Source organism: Orcinus orca, chromosome 8, assembly GCF_937001465.1.
Source record: "Orcinus orca chromosome 8, mOrcOrc1.1, whole genome shotgun sequence".
In the NCBI taxonomy this organism is placed as follows: Eukaryota; Metazoa; Chordata; class Mammalia; order Artiodactyla; family Delphinidae; genus Orcinus; species Orcinus orca.
Window position 1 is genome coordinate 45,377,172 of NC_064566.1, and position 19,815 is coordinate 45,396,986.

The 19,815-nt window shown below is 36.9% G+C and overlaps 1 protein-coding gene across 7 annotated transcripts in view; it reads left to right on the forward strand.

Moving 5' to 3' along the window:
• SBF2 (SET binding factor 2) overlaps window positions 1-19,815 on the forward strand; it is a 457,341-nt gene that overhangs the window by 68,251 nt on the left and 369,275 nt on the right. For 6 of the 7 annotated variants that reach the window (XM_049713585.1, XM_033404541.2, XM_049713584.1 and 3 more), the window contains exon 2: window positions 15,020-15,105. In XM_049713585.1, the coding sequence (XP_049569542.1) occupies window positions 15,020-15,105 (86 nt within the window). Of the gene's footprint in view, window positions 1-13,993; window positions 14,003-15,019; window positions 15,106-19,815 lie in introns of all 7 variants that reach the window. The other variant, XM_049713586.1, reaches the window with a different exon arrangement.

The following is a 19,815-nucleotide window of genomic DNA, read 5'->3' on the forward strand; positions in this document are numbered from 1 at the left end:
TTTTTTTTTAGTTTTTCTTTCATGTCAACAAAATCAGATCTCTACTAATGTAATGAAATATTGTTACCAAATATTTTAGTTTTCTAGGGCTGATGTGACCAAGTACTGCAATTTGGGTAGCTTGAAGCAACAGAAATTTATTCTCTCACAGTTCTAGAGATTAGAAGACCAAAATCGGGGTGTCGGCAAGGTTGGTTCTTTCTGGAGGGTGCTGAGGGAGAGTCTGGTCCATGCCTGTCTTCTAGCTTTTGGTGGTTGCTGGCAGTCCAAGACATTCTTTGACTTGCAGCTCTAACATTCCAGTCTCTGCTTTTGTCTTCTCATGGCATTTTTCCTGTGTATCTGTCTGTATCTCTGTTTTCTCTTCTTCCCGGGCACTGGCCATTGGCTTAGGGCCTACCCTAATCCAGTATGACCTCATTTTAACTAATTAAGACCATATTCTAAATAAGACCATATTTCCAAATAAAGTTTTATTTTGAGGTTCCAAGTAGGCATGAATCTTTGGGGTACATTATTCAACCTAGTACACCTTATAACTAAAATACATTTTAGTTATACACCTCATAACTAAATACATCTCCTATCTTCTGGGGCTTAGAAAGAGTTTAAAATTATTCAAATTCATTTAAAGATACCTGTTTTTAAAAATTAAAAACCAAAATGTATGTATAGAGAGAGCCAGAGAAGAAATAGTTATTCTCATTAAATTTTTTTTAATCTGTGAATTTAGTTTTATTTTTGATTCCATATATAAGATATTCTCCTTAAATTTTAACACAGTTGTCTTCTCAGTTTGTATTCACATATTACATTTAGTACTTAAAAAAATAATTTGATAGATTGATGATAATACTGCACATCATAGTTAAAGTTTCCTGTATCAGGTTCTCAGAAAGATCTTCTATGATAATCATCCAGAGATAGAATAGGCTCCCTTGGGATATTGCACATTTCTATCACAATATCTTCCAGACAGACTAGAGGAACATGTTCAAATATAGAGAAAACTATTACAGGAGGAAAATATACATTACAGATGAATTATGCTAGGACTCTTTCATTCTTCCATAGATTACAATAGATTCCATTCTGACTACAGGCAAAATTTAAAGAAGATGTATTCCTTCCTGATTGTCTTAACTCTGTGGTAGCAGAAGTATTTACTCACATAAACACCACGGCATTAAGAATAAAGAAAATTTCCATCACTCTAAAAAATTCCCTCATACCTCTTTTATTCAAGTTGATCCCTAATATGCATCCCTAGGCAACCACTGATTTGCTTTCTATCACTATAGAGTAGATTTATCTTTTCTGCAGTTTCATGTGAATGAAATCCTGTAGCAGGTACTCGTTTGTGTTTTGCTTCTTTTGATCTGCGTAATTATTTTAAGATTTATCCGTGTCATTACATATATCAGCAGTTTTATTTTTTAGTGCTGAATTATGTTCCAGTGTATGAATATACCACAATTTTTTTAATCCATTTACCTATTAATGGCCCTAAGTATTTCATGATTTTTGATGTATGGCATATGTTTTTTAAATTTTAATTTTTATTGCTAGTATATAGAAATCTACTAGTATATAGAAATACAATGAATATTTTATATTGATCCTTAGAAGTCTTGCTAAACTCATTTATTAGTTCTAGTAGCTTTTTAAGATTTCTTAGGATTTTCTATAGGTTGTCTTCAAATAAAGACAATATTACTTATACTTTTCCCATTTGTATACCTTTTGTATCTTTTTCTTATTGTATTGCACTGGTTAGCACTTCCAGTACAATGTTGAATAGAAGTCATGGTAGTGGACATCCTTTTTCTGTATCTTAGTGGAAAAGCATTTAAATCTATATCCATTAAGTATGATGTTAGCCATAGGCTTTTTATAAATGCTTTTTAATGTATTGAGGATGTTTTATTTATTATTTGCTGAGTGTTTTTTTAAATCATGAATGGATATTGAATTTTGTCAAATGCTTTTTTCTGCATCTGTTGAGACAGTCATATGGGTTTTCTTTTATTGTCCAATTTATTGATTGATTCTAATAACAGTACCACATTGTCTTTTTAAATTTTATTTATTTATGGCTGCATTGGGTCTTTGTTGCTGCATGCAGGCTTTCTCTAGTTGCATCAAGAGAGGCTACTCTTTGTTGCGGTGTGTGGGATTCTTAGGGCTCTAGGCACGCGGGATTCAGTAGTTGTGGCACACAGGCTTCAGTAGTTGTGGCTTGCAGGCTCTAGAGCACAGGCTCAGTAGCTGTGGCGCATGGGCTTAGTTGCTCCACGACGTGGGCTCTTCCCGGATCAGGGCTCGAACCCATGTCCCCTCCATTGGGAAGCGGATTCTTAACCACTGCGCCACCAGGGAAGTCCCTACCACATTGTCTTGATTCCTCTAGCTTTAATTGTAAGTCTTTAAGTCAGGTAGTATAAGTCCTTTTCTGCTCAATTTTGATTCTACTCCCTGCAGTTTCTCCAGTGTGGGGGCTTAAACTGCTCCAGCAATTTTAGTCCTTGCTGCAGAAATGTTGTCCTTGCCCTTTCATTTTGAGCTGCTGCTCTCAAATTGGCCATTCTGCTTTCTAGTGAATACTTGTTGGCTATTTTGGGGTCCTCCTATTCTCAAACCATTACTGTTGTTTCTTTCTTAATCCTGCACAGATGCAGATACTTTCCAGATTTGGTGGATGTTTATGATTTTTCTCCCATTGGAGTATTTTGGAGATACCTTTTCACCTAGTTTTCTTATGCATGTTGTCCATGAGTATTTGGTTGTGCTATTTTAAAAAAAATTGTAAAAAATGCATAATATAAATATACAGTGCATCAGTGTTTACTACATATGTGTGTGTGTGTGTGTGTGTGTGTGTGTATGTTGGTTTGTAACAGATCCCTAGAACTTTTTCAAATTGCAAAACTGAAACTCTATACCCAGTGAACAAAACTTCCCTTTCCTTTCTTCCTGAGCCCCTGTCAACCACCATTCTACTTTATATTTCTAGGAGTTTGGCTACTTTACATTTGTCATATAAGAGGATGCAGTATTTGGCTTATTTCACTTAGCATAATGTCTTCAAAGTTTATTCACGTTGTAGCATATGACAGGATTGCCTTCTGTTTTAAGGCTAAATAATATTCCATGTATGTATGTACCATATTTTCTTTATCCATTCATCTGTTAATAGATGTTTTGGTTGCTTCTACCTGTTGGCTATTGTGAATAATGTTACAGTGGACATGGATGTGCAAATGTCTCTTTGAGATTCTATTTTCAATTCTTTTGAATATATACCCAGAATTGGGATTGTTGGATTATATGGTAATTCTATTTTTAATTTTTTGAGGAACCTCCATACTGTTTTCTACAGGGGCTGTACCATTTTATATCCTAGGCAACAATCCACAAGCGTTCCAGTTACTCTGCACCCTCAATAACACTTGTTATTTTCTGGAATTTTGATAGTGGCCGTCCTAACCTGTGTGGTTTTGATTTGCATTCCCTAATGGTTAGTGATGTTGAGCATCTTATTATATGCTTGTTGGCCATTTGTAGGTCTTCTTTGCAGAAATGTCCATGTAAGTTCTTTGCCTAGTTTTAAATTGGATTTTTATTGTTGTTGTTGAGTTGTTGGAGCTCTTAATATATTGTAGATATTAACTCCTTATCAGATATATGGCTTGCAAATACTGTCTCCTGTTCTGCAGGTTGCATTTTACTGTGTTGATTGTTTCCTTTGCTGTGCAGAAGTTTGTAGGTTTGATGTAGTCCCATTTGTCTATTTTTACTTTTGTTGCCTGTGTTTTTGATGTCGTATCTGAGAAATCATTGCTAAATCCAATGTCATGAAGCTTTTCCCTTTTATTTTCTTCTAGGAATTTTGTAGTTCAGGTCTTAGGTTTAGGTCTTTAATCCATTTTGAGTTAATTTTTCTATGTGGTGTAGGGTAAGGGTCCAACTTTATTCTTTTGCATGCGGATATCCAGTTTTCCCAGCACTGTTTGTTGAAGAAACTATTCTTTCCCAATTGTGTAGCCTTGACACTTTTCTTAAAGATAATTTGACCGTATACATGAGGGTTTATTTCTGGGCTCTCTATTCTGTTACATTGGTCTTTATGCCAGTTCACTGTGATATTTTGATGCTATTTTTTATATGGGAATTCAGACAGATTGATGAGCTACATTTCTGCTACCTCCATCTCCATCTTCTCTTAGATTTTTGCTTTTTATAGATTTGAAGAGGATGTCTTCTGTTTTCCACCATGTAATTAATAAAAGTGTTGATTGGGACAGGGTAAAACAGATATCAACTAAAGGCTGTCCTTTAGGTTGCCACTGGTTTCTTAATAGGCTTTGGATACCTCACTTTCGTTAAGGAGATAATATTAACAATGGGAGCTCCTTTAAATTATATTCTTCAAGTAAAGGAGTAAGTCTTAAATTGACCTACTTTTTCTTGTCCCAAGCCTGTCTTTTGTGGCAGATTCTGTGCTGCTAGGTATGTAATCTCATTGTTAATAGCAACCTTGTGTGATGGACATTATATTAACTGTATTTTGAGGTTGAGAAAACAGATTTCGAGAGATTAAGTGTATTTTTCAAGGTCACAAGACTATGAAATAGCAGAGCCTGAATTTGAACCTAAGTCTGACTAACGTCCAAGCCTGGGTTCTTTCCAATATACTAATCAGAGGACAGATATACTATGTCTGCCATGTTTCTTTATCAGAATTCTTCTACTTCCTCTCTAAGGACAAATCTATGTCGATTCTGTTCTTGTCCTCCTTGGGAGAGATGAGGGTCAGTTAGGAACCAAGGGATGGGCAATCTTTGATGAAAATAAGAGGACATTTTAGATGATGTATTGTTCTACATTATCTGTTCATTTACTTGTAAAATTATTTCAAAGGTCAGTCATAAAGGTTACTGTTTCATTTGTGTAATATTCCTATTTAAAAGTTTCTGTTAGTACCCTTAATTAAAAAATTTTTTTTGGCTTTTCACTATTTTTTCCCAACTGTTTATTGAGGTAAAATTGACAAATAGAATTTAAGATATTTAAAGAATACATCATGGTGATTTGGTATAGCTATGCATAGTGAAAGGATTCCCCCATCTAGTTAATTAACTCATCACTTCACATATTTATCTTTTTTTTTTTGAAAACAAGTTCTACTCTGTTAGCAAATTCCAGTTTTACAATACAGTGTTATCAACTGTAGTCACCATGTTTTACCTTAGATCTTCAGACTTATTCATCTTATGGTTGAAAGTTTTTACTCTTTTACCAGTCTCTCCCTGTTTTCCGCCAGCATTACTCTAAGTGAAATACACCAGACAAAGACAAATACCCTCTTCATTAATAAAGCTAGAGACTTCTGCTTTTGCATGTAGATATTAATAAATTTACTCTGTTATTTGGTTTATATATTTGAAATGTGTTAGCCAGTCAGAAAGTCCATACTTTAATTTCCATAATTATTCATGAATAGTTTAGCAGTATTACATGTGGACTGAGTGTAAAGTTTGCTAAGTGTATAAATCATCTGAAAAACAGAGTCACTGTGTAAAGAAGTCACCATGTATATGCATCATGCACTTTTAGACAACTTGAATTGCATTTTAAAAATTGAACTATAGTTGATTTATAACATCATATTAGTTTTGGGTGTACAACACAGTGACTCAGCATTTTTATAGGTTATACTCCATTTAAAGTCACTACAAAACAATGACTGTATTTCCCTATTCTGTGTAGTACATCCTGTAGCCTTTCCATTTTATACATAGTAGTTTGTACCTCTCAGTTCCCTACCCCATCCCGCCTCATAGCAAAAATAGAGACAGACTCACAGGTACAGAGAACAGACTTAATGAATTGCTTTTTAAAGCATGAAAGAATGTCTGCTTTTAAGATTTTTCTTTTGGATATACCATTACTTATCATTTTATTTGGATTCTCAAGAATTACATTTCTCATCATTGAACTTAAGTGATGCTGCTATTATGTCAAAATAGGAATAAGAGGGCTTCCCTGGTGGCGCAGTGGTTGAGAGTCCGCCTGCCGATGCAGGGAACACGGGTTCGTGCCCCGATCCGGGAAGATCCCACATGCCGCGGAGTGCCTGGGCCCGTGAGCCACGGTCGCTGAGCCTGCGCGTCCGGAGCCTGTGCTCCGCAACGGGAGAGGCCACAACAGTGAGAGGCCCGCGTACCGCAAAAAAAAAAAAAATAGGAATAAGAAATATCTCTGTTCCAAAATTTGGAACTTTTTAGTTTTTCTAGCCCTTATTTCCTTAGACTCATGACCTGATTTCTAAACAGTATTATTTTCTTCCCTAATCTTTACCCATTGTTATACTGTGCCTACATCTGTCCTTTTATTGACAAAACTTAATCATTTAAGTGCTGTTTAAAACCCCAATTCAAGTTTTAAATGTCCTCACAGCAGGTTTTATCCTTAGCACCTAACACAAGGCCTGGCATTGTTATTGTTGAATAAACGAATTGCTGTAGTAGTCTGCTTTCCATATTTTTTTGGATTTGTCCTCTTACCGTTCTGCCCAGTTTTCCAGACCACAAAAACTAGTAGCTTGTAGTAAAACTCGTTCTAACCATTGCTTTCTGTGGCAGTTCATTCTGTTTTGTTTTGTTTTGTTTTTTTTGCGGTACGCGGGCCTCTCACTGTTGTGGCCTCTCCCGTTGCGGAACACAGGCTCTGGACGCGCAGGCTCAGCGGCCACGGCTCACGGGCCCAGCCGCTCCGCGGCATGTGGGATCTTCCTGGACCGGGGCACGAACCCGTGTCCCCTGCATCGGCAGGTGGACTCTCAACCACTGCGCCACCAGAGAAGCCCCATTCTGTTTTTGATAGGTCTCATTCTCACAAGTTTCTTCCTTTATATTGACTCAAAAATATCTCCTCTGAATTATAGTTTTTGGCTCTAGTTTGCTCCACTTTATCTTCTTCCACATAATAGCTCCTTACATATTTGGAGAAAGTTCTCATATGTGCTTCTTAACTTTTTTAAAAAAGTTTTCTGACTAAATCTTTTTATGTAAAATTTTCCAAACACTTTACCAGTTTGAAAAGGGCTTGATTTATCAGAGTGCCTCTTACAGTGTATTATACTTTGGATTCTTTACTGACAAGGAATCATAGGTCCATTCTAGCTTAAGAAGGAGGAATATCATTACAATACTTCAGAAGTTTGATGACAGATGCAACAGTGCTGCCAGAGTTTACTGGAGGTAGACCTGTTCTACTGGCAAGTCTCTGCCGGGGTTTCTCCTGTTCTATAACTGGCTTGACTCCCTGTGGTTGCCTGAGCTCGCAAGTCTTGATACATCTTTTTAGCTCCTTTAGTCTCTCATTTCTTCTATTCAAAATTTCCTAGCAGAGAAATCAGATTTGTCTAGGATACCTTTTACAGCCAGGTCACTTTGGTCATAAGTTGCTTTCCGGTTTATAAATGCCCTTGCCCACCTAATAGTCCCATTCATTGACTCAACAAGTATTTTATTAAGTATCTAATATATACTAGTAGTTGTTGTAAATGCCTGGGACACATCAGTAAACAAAGCAGGCCAAAATCACTGTTTTCACTCTAGTGAGGTGAGACAGACAAGTAGCAGTAAATGTGATAACCAAAATAATGATTTCATAATTTCTCTTTGGCTGGTGAGAGGAGAGACAGGATTGTGTGCTTCTGAGCATGACTGCTGCCCTTCATTGAGCTGTGGGTGGTGCCATTTTCGATAGAAGGTGATATGGGCAGCTGGACTTCATAAAACAAGTCTAGTGTAGATAACCACTGATTGTTGTTTAGATAAATGATCTAGTTGTTTAGATAAATATACAGAAGATTTAGCGAATTATGCATTAGAGTAATTCTCAAAGTTCAGAGTCTGTGTTAAACAAATTAGTATATATTTTGTACGTTTACACTTTAAGCATACACAAACCACTTAAACGATTAATTTTTGTCAATTGGTACAGTCAACAAATATCAAGCATCCTGTTTTGTATAGAGCAGAGTATTACATTTCTTCACTTAATTAACCCCTGCTAATTCTTCAGTTCTTCTGCAGATGAACTTTTCCTTATACAACTCCGCACCTATAGCATACTACTTAGTAACCCCCGAGAATACTATTTGACTTTCCTGGGGTCATCTGGTAAGGCTAAAACAGTCATTTTGACTGAGTGGTTGGATCATCCTAGGTCACTTGCTAATCCTTGTGGCTGGGTTGGGTAGTCTGGCAGCCCTATCAGGACCCAAGGGAAAGTGGCTTACCACACGTAAAGGAGGGAAAAGTGTGCCTGATCACGCCAGTATTTCCTCACCCTTCCTAAATTTGTTTGGGGCAGTGTGTATAGCATTTGCACTTTTTTTCAAAGAAGGCTATTTCCAAATGTGCTGGTATCCTGCCAAGAGTCCCCTTTTTTATGTATGAACTCCATTTGGTCATCATATTTCTTATTTTTATGATAGTAGAAGAGTAGAAGAGTAGGGGCTGGAAAGAAAAACATGAAGGCCTTGACTAATAACCATCCCCTCTTTTTTTTCAATTTAGCTGCATGCAATGCAGTGAACAACCACAATTTTGTCTGCTTAGCACCTCTCCTTTCTAAGAAGTGGTCCCGTTTCTTTTGAGGAATTTCTCTCTCTCCCTACCCAGTCACCCAGCCCCATTTAATACATAGTGCAAATAGGAGCTGCTTCCACAGCCACTCACTCTGACTTACATGACCTATTTCATCTCTGGACATAATTATCAGTCTACTGGTGGACATTTGACTCTAGAACAGTCTTCCTTCAATGTGGCTTGCTCCTCAATGTAAAAGGTCATCTTGTCAGCATTCTTAAATACAACCAGTACTTCCTATAAGAATGGTTTTATATAAATTATATAAACTTGGGAAATAAGTTTAAACATTCAGACTAAACTCTTAAAATCCAAGAAACAAGGATCAGACAATGTTTGTTTACTTCTGTAAGGTATTTTCCTAAGTTCCTCAAAAGTTGTTAGCTGCATCAGTTTACATATTTGATATTCAAAACCAAGTTATTGTAGCTCTTTCCACATTTTACTTGTGAAATATCATTTTAGCATTTTTATTTTTGCCTTTTTATAACCTAATTTCCATTTACAAATAACATTATCATATGAAATCTATCACTCATGAATCGTATTTCTATGTGCACTTATAAATGTTACATCAACATTTCAAACTAAGCTTTCATACTATTGAAAGACTGCATATCGTTATGAAATCAATAAATAATATGCTGCTCCTGGAGAACTTTTGAAAGTTATGCTCCTGCTTACGAGGAACTTTTTTACTTCTCAAATTGGCACTAACTAAAACAAATTTTAAAATAACAGTTGTTGGTGAGGATGTAGTGAAAATGCCAGTCTCATTCTTATACACAGAATGTAAAAAAATTATTGATATCTTTCTGGTGAGCCCTTTGGCTTTGTGTGAGTCTTTAAAATTTTCATATTCTTTGATCCATTAGTTGTATATCTAAGAATTTTTCGGGCAAAAGTGAGATGAGGATAAAGATTTATATAGAAAGATGTTTTTTGTAGCATTATTTATAATAGAGAAAATAGAAAATGCATATTATGATCAAGGGCCCATTATAAAATATTAATAGTAAAGCATTATATTAATCTAGGTTTAGTATTATCTCAATTCTGATGAAAAAATACATGTATGAAAAAAGCCTAGGATAAAACGTTAACAGTAATTGTCTTCAGGTGTGGGATTATGGGTGATTTCTTCTTTATATTTTTATATATTCAAAAAATTTCCTGCAGTTAACATTTGTTAATTTTATAATTAGTAAAAATTAACATGTTAAAATATTTTCTGAGCCTGCAATGCATGAAGTATGACTTTCAGAACTGAATAAACAATATAGGAACACCTGGTTAAATATGATGAGATAAATAACATGCATTTCTCTCTTTTTTAAAAGAGAGGAGGGCGTCCCTGGTGGTGCAGTGGTTGAGAGTCTGCCTGCTGATGCAGGGGACACTGGTTCGTGCCCCTGCGCGTCCGGAGCCTGTGCTCTGCAACGGGAGAGGCCGCGACAGTGAGAGGCCCGTGTACCGCAAAAAAAAAAAAAAAAAAGAGGAGATGTAAGCTTAAAACAATTTCTGTCAATATTAACGAATCTATTAAAATAAACATTTAGCTCCATATGAGCTAAGTGCGAGGCATTCAGTGTGCCAAGTACTTGGGCATATAAAGATGGTACTGAAAGAACAAGAAGCTTTCTGTCATTTCTTCTGTAAAGTTTTCCATGGTTTCTCTGCTACGTTAGGTTAGGTTCTCTTCTATCATTGTACTTACCATGATATACTGAAATTATCAGTTCATTTTTCTGTTTCTCCTAATAGCTTATCAGTTCCTTGAGAATAGGGGCCATATCTTTTTCATTGTGTATCCCAGTATCTAGTAATTTGTTGAATTAGCCTTGATGTGAATGTAAGAAGTGGTGATGCTTGAGGTGGATTTTGAAAACTGAATGCCTATGATAAATCACTTTTAGTTTACTTTACTCTTCTTTTTTTTTTTTTTTGCGGTACGCGGGCCTCTCACTGTTGTGGCCTCTCCCATTGCGGAGCACAGGCTCCGGACGCGCAGGTTCAGTGGCCATGGCTCATGGGCCCAGCCGCTCCGAGGCATGTGGGATCTTCCCGGACCGGGGCATGAACCCGTGTCCCCTGCATTGGCAGGCGGACTCTCAACCACTGCGCCACCAGGGAAGCCCTACTTTACTCTTAATGAAATCCTTTATTCTCCTATAATATGGGTATATGAAGAGTTACTATACTGCAGCAGTTGTTAATTTTAGTATATGTGCTGCCGAAGTGAGCACAGTTGTTAATTTTAATTGAGAATGTTTTCATTTTGCCTTTGTCAAACGTGACCTCGGTTTTAGCAGATAGTTCAGAGTTGGTCAGTAAAATGAACTTAACTTTCTGTTTATCTTTTAAAGGTAAGATTTGGTCATAAAGTGATTTTAAAGTCTAGGTGAGGGCCGGGGGGAGTTCAGTTCACAGGGATGAGGATGAGAGATGATAGTGAATTTTTTTTTTTAAATTGAATCAGATGTTCACCCTGACACTAAAAACCAGAAAAAAATATCACAAAAAAGAAAACTATAGACTAGTATCACTGATGAACATAGGTGTAAAAATCCTGAACAAACAGTAGCAAACAGAATCCAACAGCACATTAAAAGGATCATACACCATGATCAAGTGGGATTTATCTCAGGGATGCAAGGATTCTTCAATATATGCAAATCAATCAATGTGATACACCACATTAACAAATTGAAGAATAAAAACAGTATGATCATCTCATTAGATGCAGAAAAAACTTTTGACAGAATTCAACATCCATTTATGATAAAAACACTCCAGAAAATGGGCACAGAGGGTACTTACCTCAACATAATAAAGGCCATATATCACAAACCCACAGCAAGCATCATACTTAATGGTGAAAAACTGAAAGCATTTCCACTAAGATCAGGAACAAGACAAGGATGTCCACTCTCGCCACTCTTATTCAACATAGTTTTGGAAGCCCTAGCCACAGCAGTCAGAGAAGAAAAAGAAATAAAAGGAATACAAATTGGAAAAGAAGTAAAACTGTCACTGTTTGCTGATGACATGATACTATACATAGAAAATCCTAAACATGCCACCAGAAAACTAGTAGAACTAATCAATGAATTTGGTAAGGTTGCAGGATACAAAATTAATACACAGGAATCTCTGGTATTCCTATACACCAACAAAAATCAGAAAGAGAAATTAAGGAAACACTCCCATTTACCATTGCAACCAAAAGAATAAAATACCTAGGAATAAACCTGCCTAAGGAGGCAAAAGACTTGTACTCAGAAAACTATAGAACACTGATGAAAGAAATCAAAGATGACATAAACAGATGGAGAAATATACCATGTTCTTGGATTGGAAGAATAAATATTGTGAAAATGACTATACGACCCAAAGCAATCTACAGATTTAGTGCAATCCCTATCAAACTACCAATGGCATTCTTCACAGAATTAGAACAAAAAATTTTACAATTCATACGGAAACACAAAAGACCCCGAATAGCCAAAGCAATCTTGAGAAAGAAAAACGGACTTGGAGGAATCAGGCTCCCTGACTTCAAACTATACCACAAAGCTACAGTAATCAGGACAGTATGGCAGTGCCCAAAACCAGAAATATAGATCAGTGGTACAAGATAGAATGCCCAGAGATAAACCCACTCACATGTGGGCACAAAATTTACTACAAAGGAGGCAAGAACATACAATGGAGAAAAGGCAGCCTCTTCAATAAGTGGTGCTGGGAAACTGGACAGCTACATGTAAAATAAGGAAATTAGAACACTCCCTAACACCATACACAAAAATAAACTCCAAATGGATTAAAGACTTAAATGTAAGGCCAGACACTATAAAACTCTTAGAGGAAAACATAGGAAAAACACGCTTTGACATAAATCAGAGCCAAGATCTTTTCTGACCCACCTCCTAGAGTAATGGGAATAAAAACAAAAATAAACAGATGAGACTTAATTAAACTTTAAAGCTTTTGCACAGCAAAGGAAATCATAAACAAGACAAAAAGACAACCCTCAGAATGGGAGAAAATATTTGTAAATGAAACAACAGACAAAGGATTACTCTCCAAAATGTACAAACAGCTCATGGAGCTCAATATCAAAAAAACAAACAATCCAGTTAAAAAATCACCAGAAGACCTAAATAGACATTTCACCAAAGACATACAGATGGACAAGAGGCACATGAAAAGATGCTCAACATCACTAATTACTAGAGAAATGCAAATCAAAACTTCAGTGAGGTATCACCTCACACCGGTCAGAATGGCCATCATCAAAAAATCTAGAAACAATAAATGCTGGAAAGGGTGTGGTGAAAAGGGAACTCTCTTGCACTGTTGTGGGAATGTAAATTGATATAGCCACTATGGAGGACAGTATGGAGGTTCCTTAAAAAACTAAAAATAGAACTACCATATGACCCAGCAATCCCACTACTGGGCATATACCCTGAGAAAACCATAATTCAAAAAGAGACATGTGCTACAGTGTTCGTTGCAGCACTATTTACAATAGCCAGGACATGGAAGCAACCTAAATGTCCATCGACAGATAAATGGATAAAGAAGATGTGGCACATATATACAATGGAATATTACTCAGCCATAGAAAGAAAGAAAATTGAGTTATTTTTAGTGAGGTGGATGGACCTAGTGTCTGTCCTACAGAGTGAAGAAAGTCAGAAAGAGAAAAAAAAATATCATATGCAAACACATATATATGGAATCTAAAAAAAAAAAAAGGTACTGATGAACCTAGTTGCAGGGCAGGAATAAAGAGGTAGACATAGAAAATGGACTTGAGGACATGGGGTGGGAGGGCGAAGCTGGGGCAAAGTGAGAGTAGCGTCGACATATATACACTACCGATATAAAATAGTTGGCTGGTGGGAAGCAGCCGCATAGCACAGGGAGATCGGCTCGGTGCTTTGCGATGACCTATGGGGGTAGGATAGGGAGGATGGGAGGGAGGCTCAAGAGGTAGGGGATGTGGGGACACGTGTGTGCATATGGCTGATTCGCTTTGTTGTGCAACACAAACTAACACAGTATTGTGAAGCAGTTATACTCCAATAAAGATCTATTAAAAAATAAAAAAAAGTAATGAAGCTATCAGTGAAGAAAAACAAAATTTGAATCAGGTGTTAAGGTTTCCTTTAGTTAGATGTCCAAATAATCAGAATGTTGTTGCTTTTACTTCAAAGTGAGTTGGAACAACATGTAGAATATGTAAACACATGAAGCTCTTAAAAAGGATTGCAGAGGGACTTCCCTGGTGGTCCCGTGGTTAAGACTCTGCGCCCCCAATGCAGGGGGCCCGGGTTCGATCTCTGGTCAAGGAACTAGATTCCACATGCTGCAACTGAGAGCCCACGTGCTGCAACTAAAAGATCGCGCACACGGCAATGACGGTCCTGCTTGGGGCAACTAAGACCTGGTGCAGCCAAATAAATAAATAAATAAATATATTTTAAAGTATGGCAGAAAGCAATTAGGCCTAACATGTAGTCTCTAGCCCCAGATTACTCACAGATTATATCCCCAAAGTTCAATTTTAAGTTGATCTGGTTTTTAGTGTCACAGGGTAATTTTATAACAATAATGCTATATATAGTCCAATGGTCTTCAACCAGAGGCGTTTTTGCCCCCCCAGAGCACATTTGGCAGTGACCTGGAGACATTTTTGGTTGTAACAACTTGGTGATTGTAGGTGGGGTGCTATTAACTTCTAGTGGGTTGAAGCTAAGGATGTTGCTAAACATCCTATAATGCACGGGATAGCTCCCAGCTCCCTGCCTCCAACCCAACAAGGAATTATCTGGCCCAAAATGTCAGTAGTGCTGATGTTGAAAAACCCTGTCTAGACAATGGTCAAGTTCCCAGGCCACTCTAAAAATCTTTATTTAACCCAAAACAGTGCTTATAACCCATAACTGAAGCTTAGTGCTAATGGTACCATTTCATTTGTCACTTAAAATTACTTTGTCTCCATAGAAAAGTTCTTCTTAAATATCAACCTGAGATACTGAGAAGACGGCTTTCCTTACTGGGAACAAAGTGCAGTTGCTCCCATGGTGTGGAGACTCCAATTTTAATGCCTCTGTCTGTTGTTCCTAGCTTTTCATACGTGTTACTCTTTCGAGAGTCTATAGGATAGGGATTGCCTATCATTTCAGTGTTATGTTTAGAAGGTAGTTTTAGACCCTTTAAAACTTGAAAATGTTTAATCAGTATATCAGTTTATTCAACAAATATTCATTTAGAAATAAGTATTAATATAATGAGTATTCAGATTTTTAAGTACCCTATAACCAAATTCACTTTGATTTTATTAATAGGGTCAGGAGCAGGTCTGGGGAAAATAATCCAGAGGTTTCCACAGAAGGACTGGGATGATACACCTTTTCCACAGGGAGTTGAACTGGTAAGTTGGTATTGTTTTATTGTACTTTTATAATGATATTTTTCTTTTCATGTTTCATTTATGGTTATATTTATGTTGCAGTTACTTTTAAATAATTCGGTGATTTAACTGTAACACATTATTAGAAATAATCGCCCTAATACAGTAAACTTTGAATATACTGATTCTGGAATGTCTGTTTTGCTGTTCTTTTTCCTGTTTAATCTTCTCTTTAATATTAAAGATGAAATAGATGATTTTTATATACCTGGAAGCTGAAAAATTCCTCTGATTCTTTTAGTCACAATCTTAGCCTAGTAGCTTCAGTGATAGTGTGTCACTAATCAAATATTTATTATATTTTTTTCTGAAAATTTCTAGGTCGTTTTAGTGACAACTAAACAAAAACACAGACAAACAAAACCAAAGGTTGGTTTAATAGTGACCAGTCATGGTTTGAGTTTGGCCTTGAAATCAGAATCTGAATTCTTTCTTTCCAGTTACAGAATCTGTATGTTGCTTTATAATAGTGCAGTTCAACTGCTTTATTTTTGTCAGCCGTTTTAAAGGAATTTAATGGTGGAGCATAATTTGTGATGACCAGGACATTCTGTCTGGTGGTGGATCTATGGTGGTAAAATGAGACTGAGAAGATGATCACTAAAGTATTTTTCAATATGACTATAAAGTTTAGAGAATGCATATATGTGTGTATGTATGTATGTTTGTGTATTCACTTATATTGTGTGTATGTTTACATACACACACATATACATGAGCAGTGTTCATCAAAGCAGTTCTTGTTGAGTGATCATTTGGTATAATATGACAATGAAGAGGAGACTGCCTGGGTTGAAATCCCACCTGTACGGTATGACTTCTGACAAGTTACTTAACTTCTTGAACAGCCGTCTTCATCTATAAAATGAGGATAATGATAATAGTAATCTCATAGGGTTACTGCAAAGGTAAAATGGGAAAAATATAAATAAAATGCTTAAAACAGTGTCTTCCATAAAGTAAGTGCTCAATAAATGAGGTAGCTTGTTAATGTTATTATTGTTACTGTCATTGTTGCTGTTTGTTTGACATATTGCAGCACCTCCCCCAGAGGAAGAATTGTTCATTCTCTTGTTAGCCTGGATCAGAAATATTTATTAGGAATAAAACTGATGTTGAAAATTATGAATTTTCTTGTCCTAGCAAATGAGTGTCCATTTCTGCCTCGCTGAGGATAAAAGGTACATTTCTAAATGCTTAATTTTGATTGTTAAACCCAGTTTTGTAAAGAAGGCTGTGGATTCTGTAGACACCCAGAGAGGGTAAATCTTGAGTTTAGGCATTAAAAATGGGGAAAGAACGTGAGGATCTTTGAGATAATAGAAAATACATAGTGGTCTCTGCCCCCAGTTCCTGGCACAGAGCTTCTGAAGTCCGTCTAATTTCTTAAGTGTTATGAGTGTCTTTGATCCCGGTTCCTGACACAGGGTTCCTGAAACCTTTGTAAGTTCCTGGGTGATATGAATGTCTTTTGTTCTAATGAGGCGACTCTGGGTGGGCTCCTGGATGGCTCCTGGATGGGGGCTGGTCACTGGAAAGACCAAGCCATGATTAGAAGCTTGGAATTTTCAGCCCCATCTGCTATTCTCTTGAAAAGGGAGAAGGGCTGAAAATGGAATTAATGATTGATCATGCCTACGTGACGATGTCACCATAAAAATCCCCAAAGTTGGGATTTGGAGAGCTTCCAGGTTGGTGAAACGTGCACCTACTGGGAGGGTGATGCACCCCAACTGTACAGAGAGAGAAATTCATATGCTTGGGACCCTCCCAGACCTCACTCTGTGTATCTCTTCATCTGGCTGTTCATCTGTATTCCTTATCATATTCTTTAATAAACTGGATAATGTAAGTAAAATGTTTTCCCGAGCTCTCTGAGCCACTTGAGTAAATTAATTGAATCCAAAGGGCTGGAGGTCACGGGAACCTCCGATTTATAGCCAAGTCGTACAGAAGTTGTACTACTGTACAACCTACTTGCAATTGATATCTGAAGTGGGGGTCAGTCTTGTGGGACTGAGCCCTTAACCTTAATCAGTGAGTTAAATTGTAAAATTGTAGGACACCCAGCAGGTGTCGTGGATAATTGCTTGTTTGGGGGGAAAAAAACCCACACTGGGTGACTAGAAGTGTCAGAAGTCAAGTGTTCTGGGTAAGGTAAAAGTTACCACACAGATGGAGGAGAAAAGTAGGTTTTTAAGAGAGCCCTTGTATTCCTTTCTCTTCTCTTCCACATGCCTGCAAATAGTAATAATTGGTCTTATGGTGTGGATAACTGGTGTTTGTACTATTAAAGCTTTTAAACTCTGCTTCACTGTCCTTTTTAGTAATGATTGAAAGGGGAAAATTTTGGTACTGGAGACCTTTTAGAACTTTTTGTGAGTTCCTACCTCCCCTCACATCAATGTGTGGATGGATATAAACTACATCAGTTTGAAAATATGAACAGTGAACCACCTTCATAAATTTCAAGAACAGCAGACATTATTGGGTCAGAGAGAGATCATGATTTGACTCTAGCTATTTAGCTATGACTGAGAAGGAATAATTTTTGTGTTTTGAAAGCTAAGGCATAGATACTGTGATGCCTCTGATATTTCTCCAGTAGTGATGGAGAGACACATGTTGATTTTAATAGTTAGTAAATGGATATTTTTTCTTTGTGTGACAGACACTCCCATGTTCAAGTGCTGTCAGTGCCTCTCCAATAACAAGTAGAGCCGTGTGCTGCTGGATTGGTGAAACCGAGGTGTTAAGAGGTAGCATAACTTTTCCTCACCTAAGATCTTCCTAGATGACATCTTGGCTGATTCTTCATGAAGCATTTCAAGATTTTGGGAGCCAGATTAATATTTAAAGAATATTTGAAGTGCTGGATTACATTGGGAATTTTTTCTTTTAATTTTTTCGTAACTGATAGCAATTCTCATCATCTAATGTCTATTGTGCTTTGTCAGGTACAGAATAAATTTGTTTATCTAACAAAGCCCATTTTTAATTTTTATTTAAAAATTTTTTAAATTTTATTTTATTTTTTTATCTTTTGGCTGCACTGTGTGACACGTGGGATCTTAGCTCCCCGACCAGGGATGGAACCCGTGCCCCAGCAGTGGAAGCACAGAGTCTTATCCACTGGACCACCAGGGAGGTCCCCAAAGCCCATTTTTAAAACATAATAGAACATTAACTGTTAAATTTTTGTTGTCTTATTATTTATGGCTTTCTGCTTTACTTTATATGTTAGGGAGGTGCAACTATTCTGCATGTTAACAGCAATAATTGAGTAACTGTGATATACTGTGTAATCTAGAGCAACTCCTGCAACTTCAAGACCAGAGATAGGCCTAATAAAATTTTAGTCTAATTGAAGGTGATTTGGCTCAGAGCCTAGGTGGTTTTTTGATTCCAGGGTGGTAGTGACCCTTTTGTGATGATTTACATGGAAAAAAATCTTACCCTACCAAGGTGGTAGTAGTGGAACAAGTTTTTAGCATGTAACATTAATGTTAATATCTAACAGTTACATACAATTCACAGACTGTGATGAACTCACACATTAGATGATTAGAGGTAGTATATCTAATTTAAAGGTAGGTAAATTGAGGATTAGGAAGTTTAGCAGCTCAATGGCAGCAGAGCTAGCATTCAAACCCAGGTTTTTTGACTCTTAGTCTCAGCCAAGATCTGAGAGTATTCTGAGAGTATTCTCAGAGTGACACTTTAAGCTATGGTTAGCATTTGGACTTTAATGTAAATGCAAGATCTGAAAACAGGATTCTATAATTTGGAAGAACTGAGGTTCAGAAATGTTTAAAAGCATGCTGTGTTAAAAGAATGCTGTGTTGCCTCTTCAATAAGTGCTGCTGGGAAAACCGGACAGCTACATGGAAAAAATGAAGTAAGAACACTCCCTAACACCATACACAAAAATAAACTCAAAATGGATCAAAGACCTAAATGTAAGACCAGACACTATAAAACTCTTAGAGGAAAACATAGGCAGAACACTCTATGACATAAATCACAGCAAGATCCTTTTTGACCCACCTCCTAGAGAAATGGAAATAAAAACATAAATAAACAAATGGGACCTAATGAAACTTAAAAGCTTTTGCACAGCAAAGGAAACCATAAACAAGACCAAAAGACATCCTCAGAATGGGAGAAAATATTTGCAAATGAAGCAAATGACAAAGGATTAATCTCCAAAATTTACAAGCAGCTCATGCAGCTCAATATCAAAAAACAAACAACCCAGTCCAAAAATGAGCAGCACACCTAAATAGACATTTCTCCAAAGAAGATATACAGATTGCCAACAAACACATGAAAGAATGCTCAACATCACTAATCATTAGAGAAATGCAAATCAAAACTACAATGAGGTATCACCTCATACCAGTCAGAATGGCCATCATCAAAAAATCTACAAACAATAGATGCTGGAGAGGGTGTGGAGAAAAGGGAACCCTCTCGCACTGTTGGTGGGAATGTAAATTGATATAGCCATTATGGAGAACAGTATGGAGGTTCGTTAAAAAACTACAAATAGAACTACCATTCAACCCAGCAATCCCACTACTGGGCATATACCCTGAGAAAACCATAATTCAAAAGAGTCTTGTATCACAATGTTCACTGCAGCTCTATTTACAATAGCCAGGACATGGA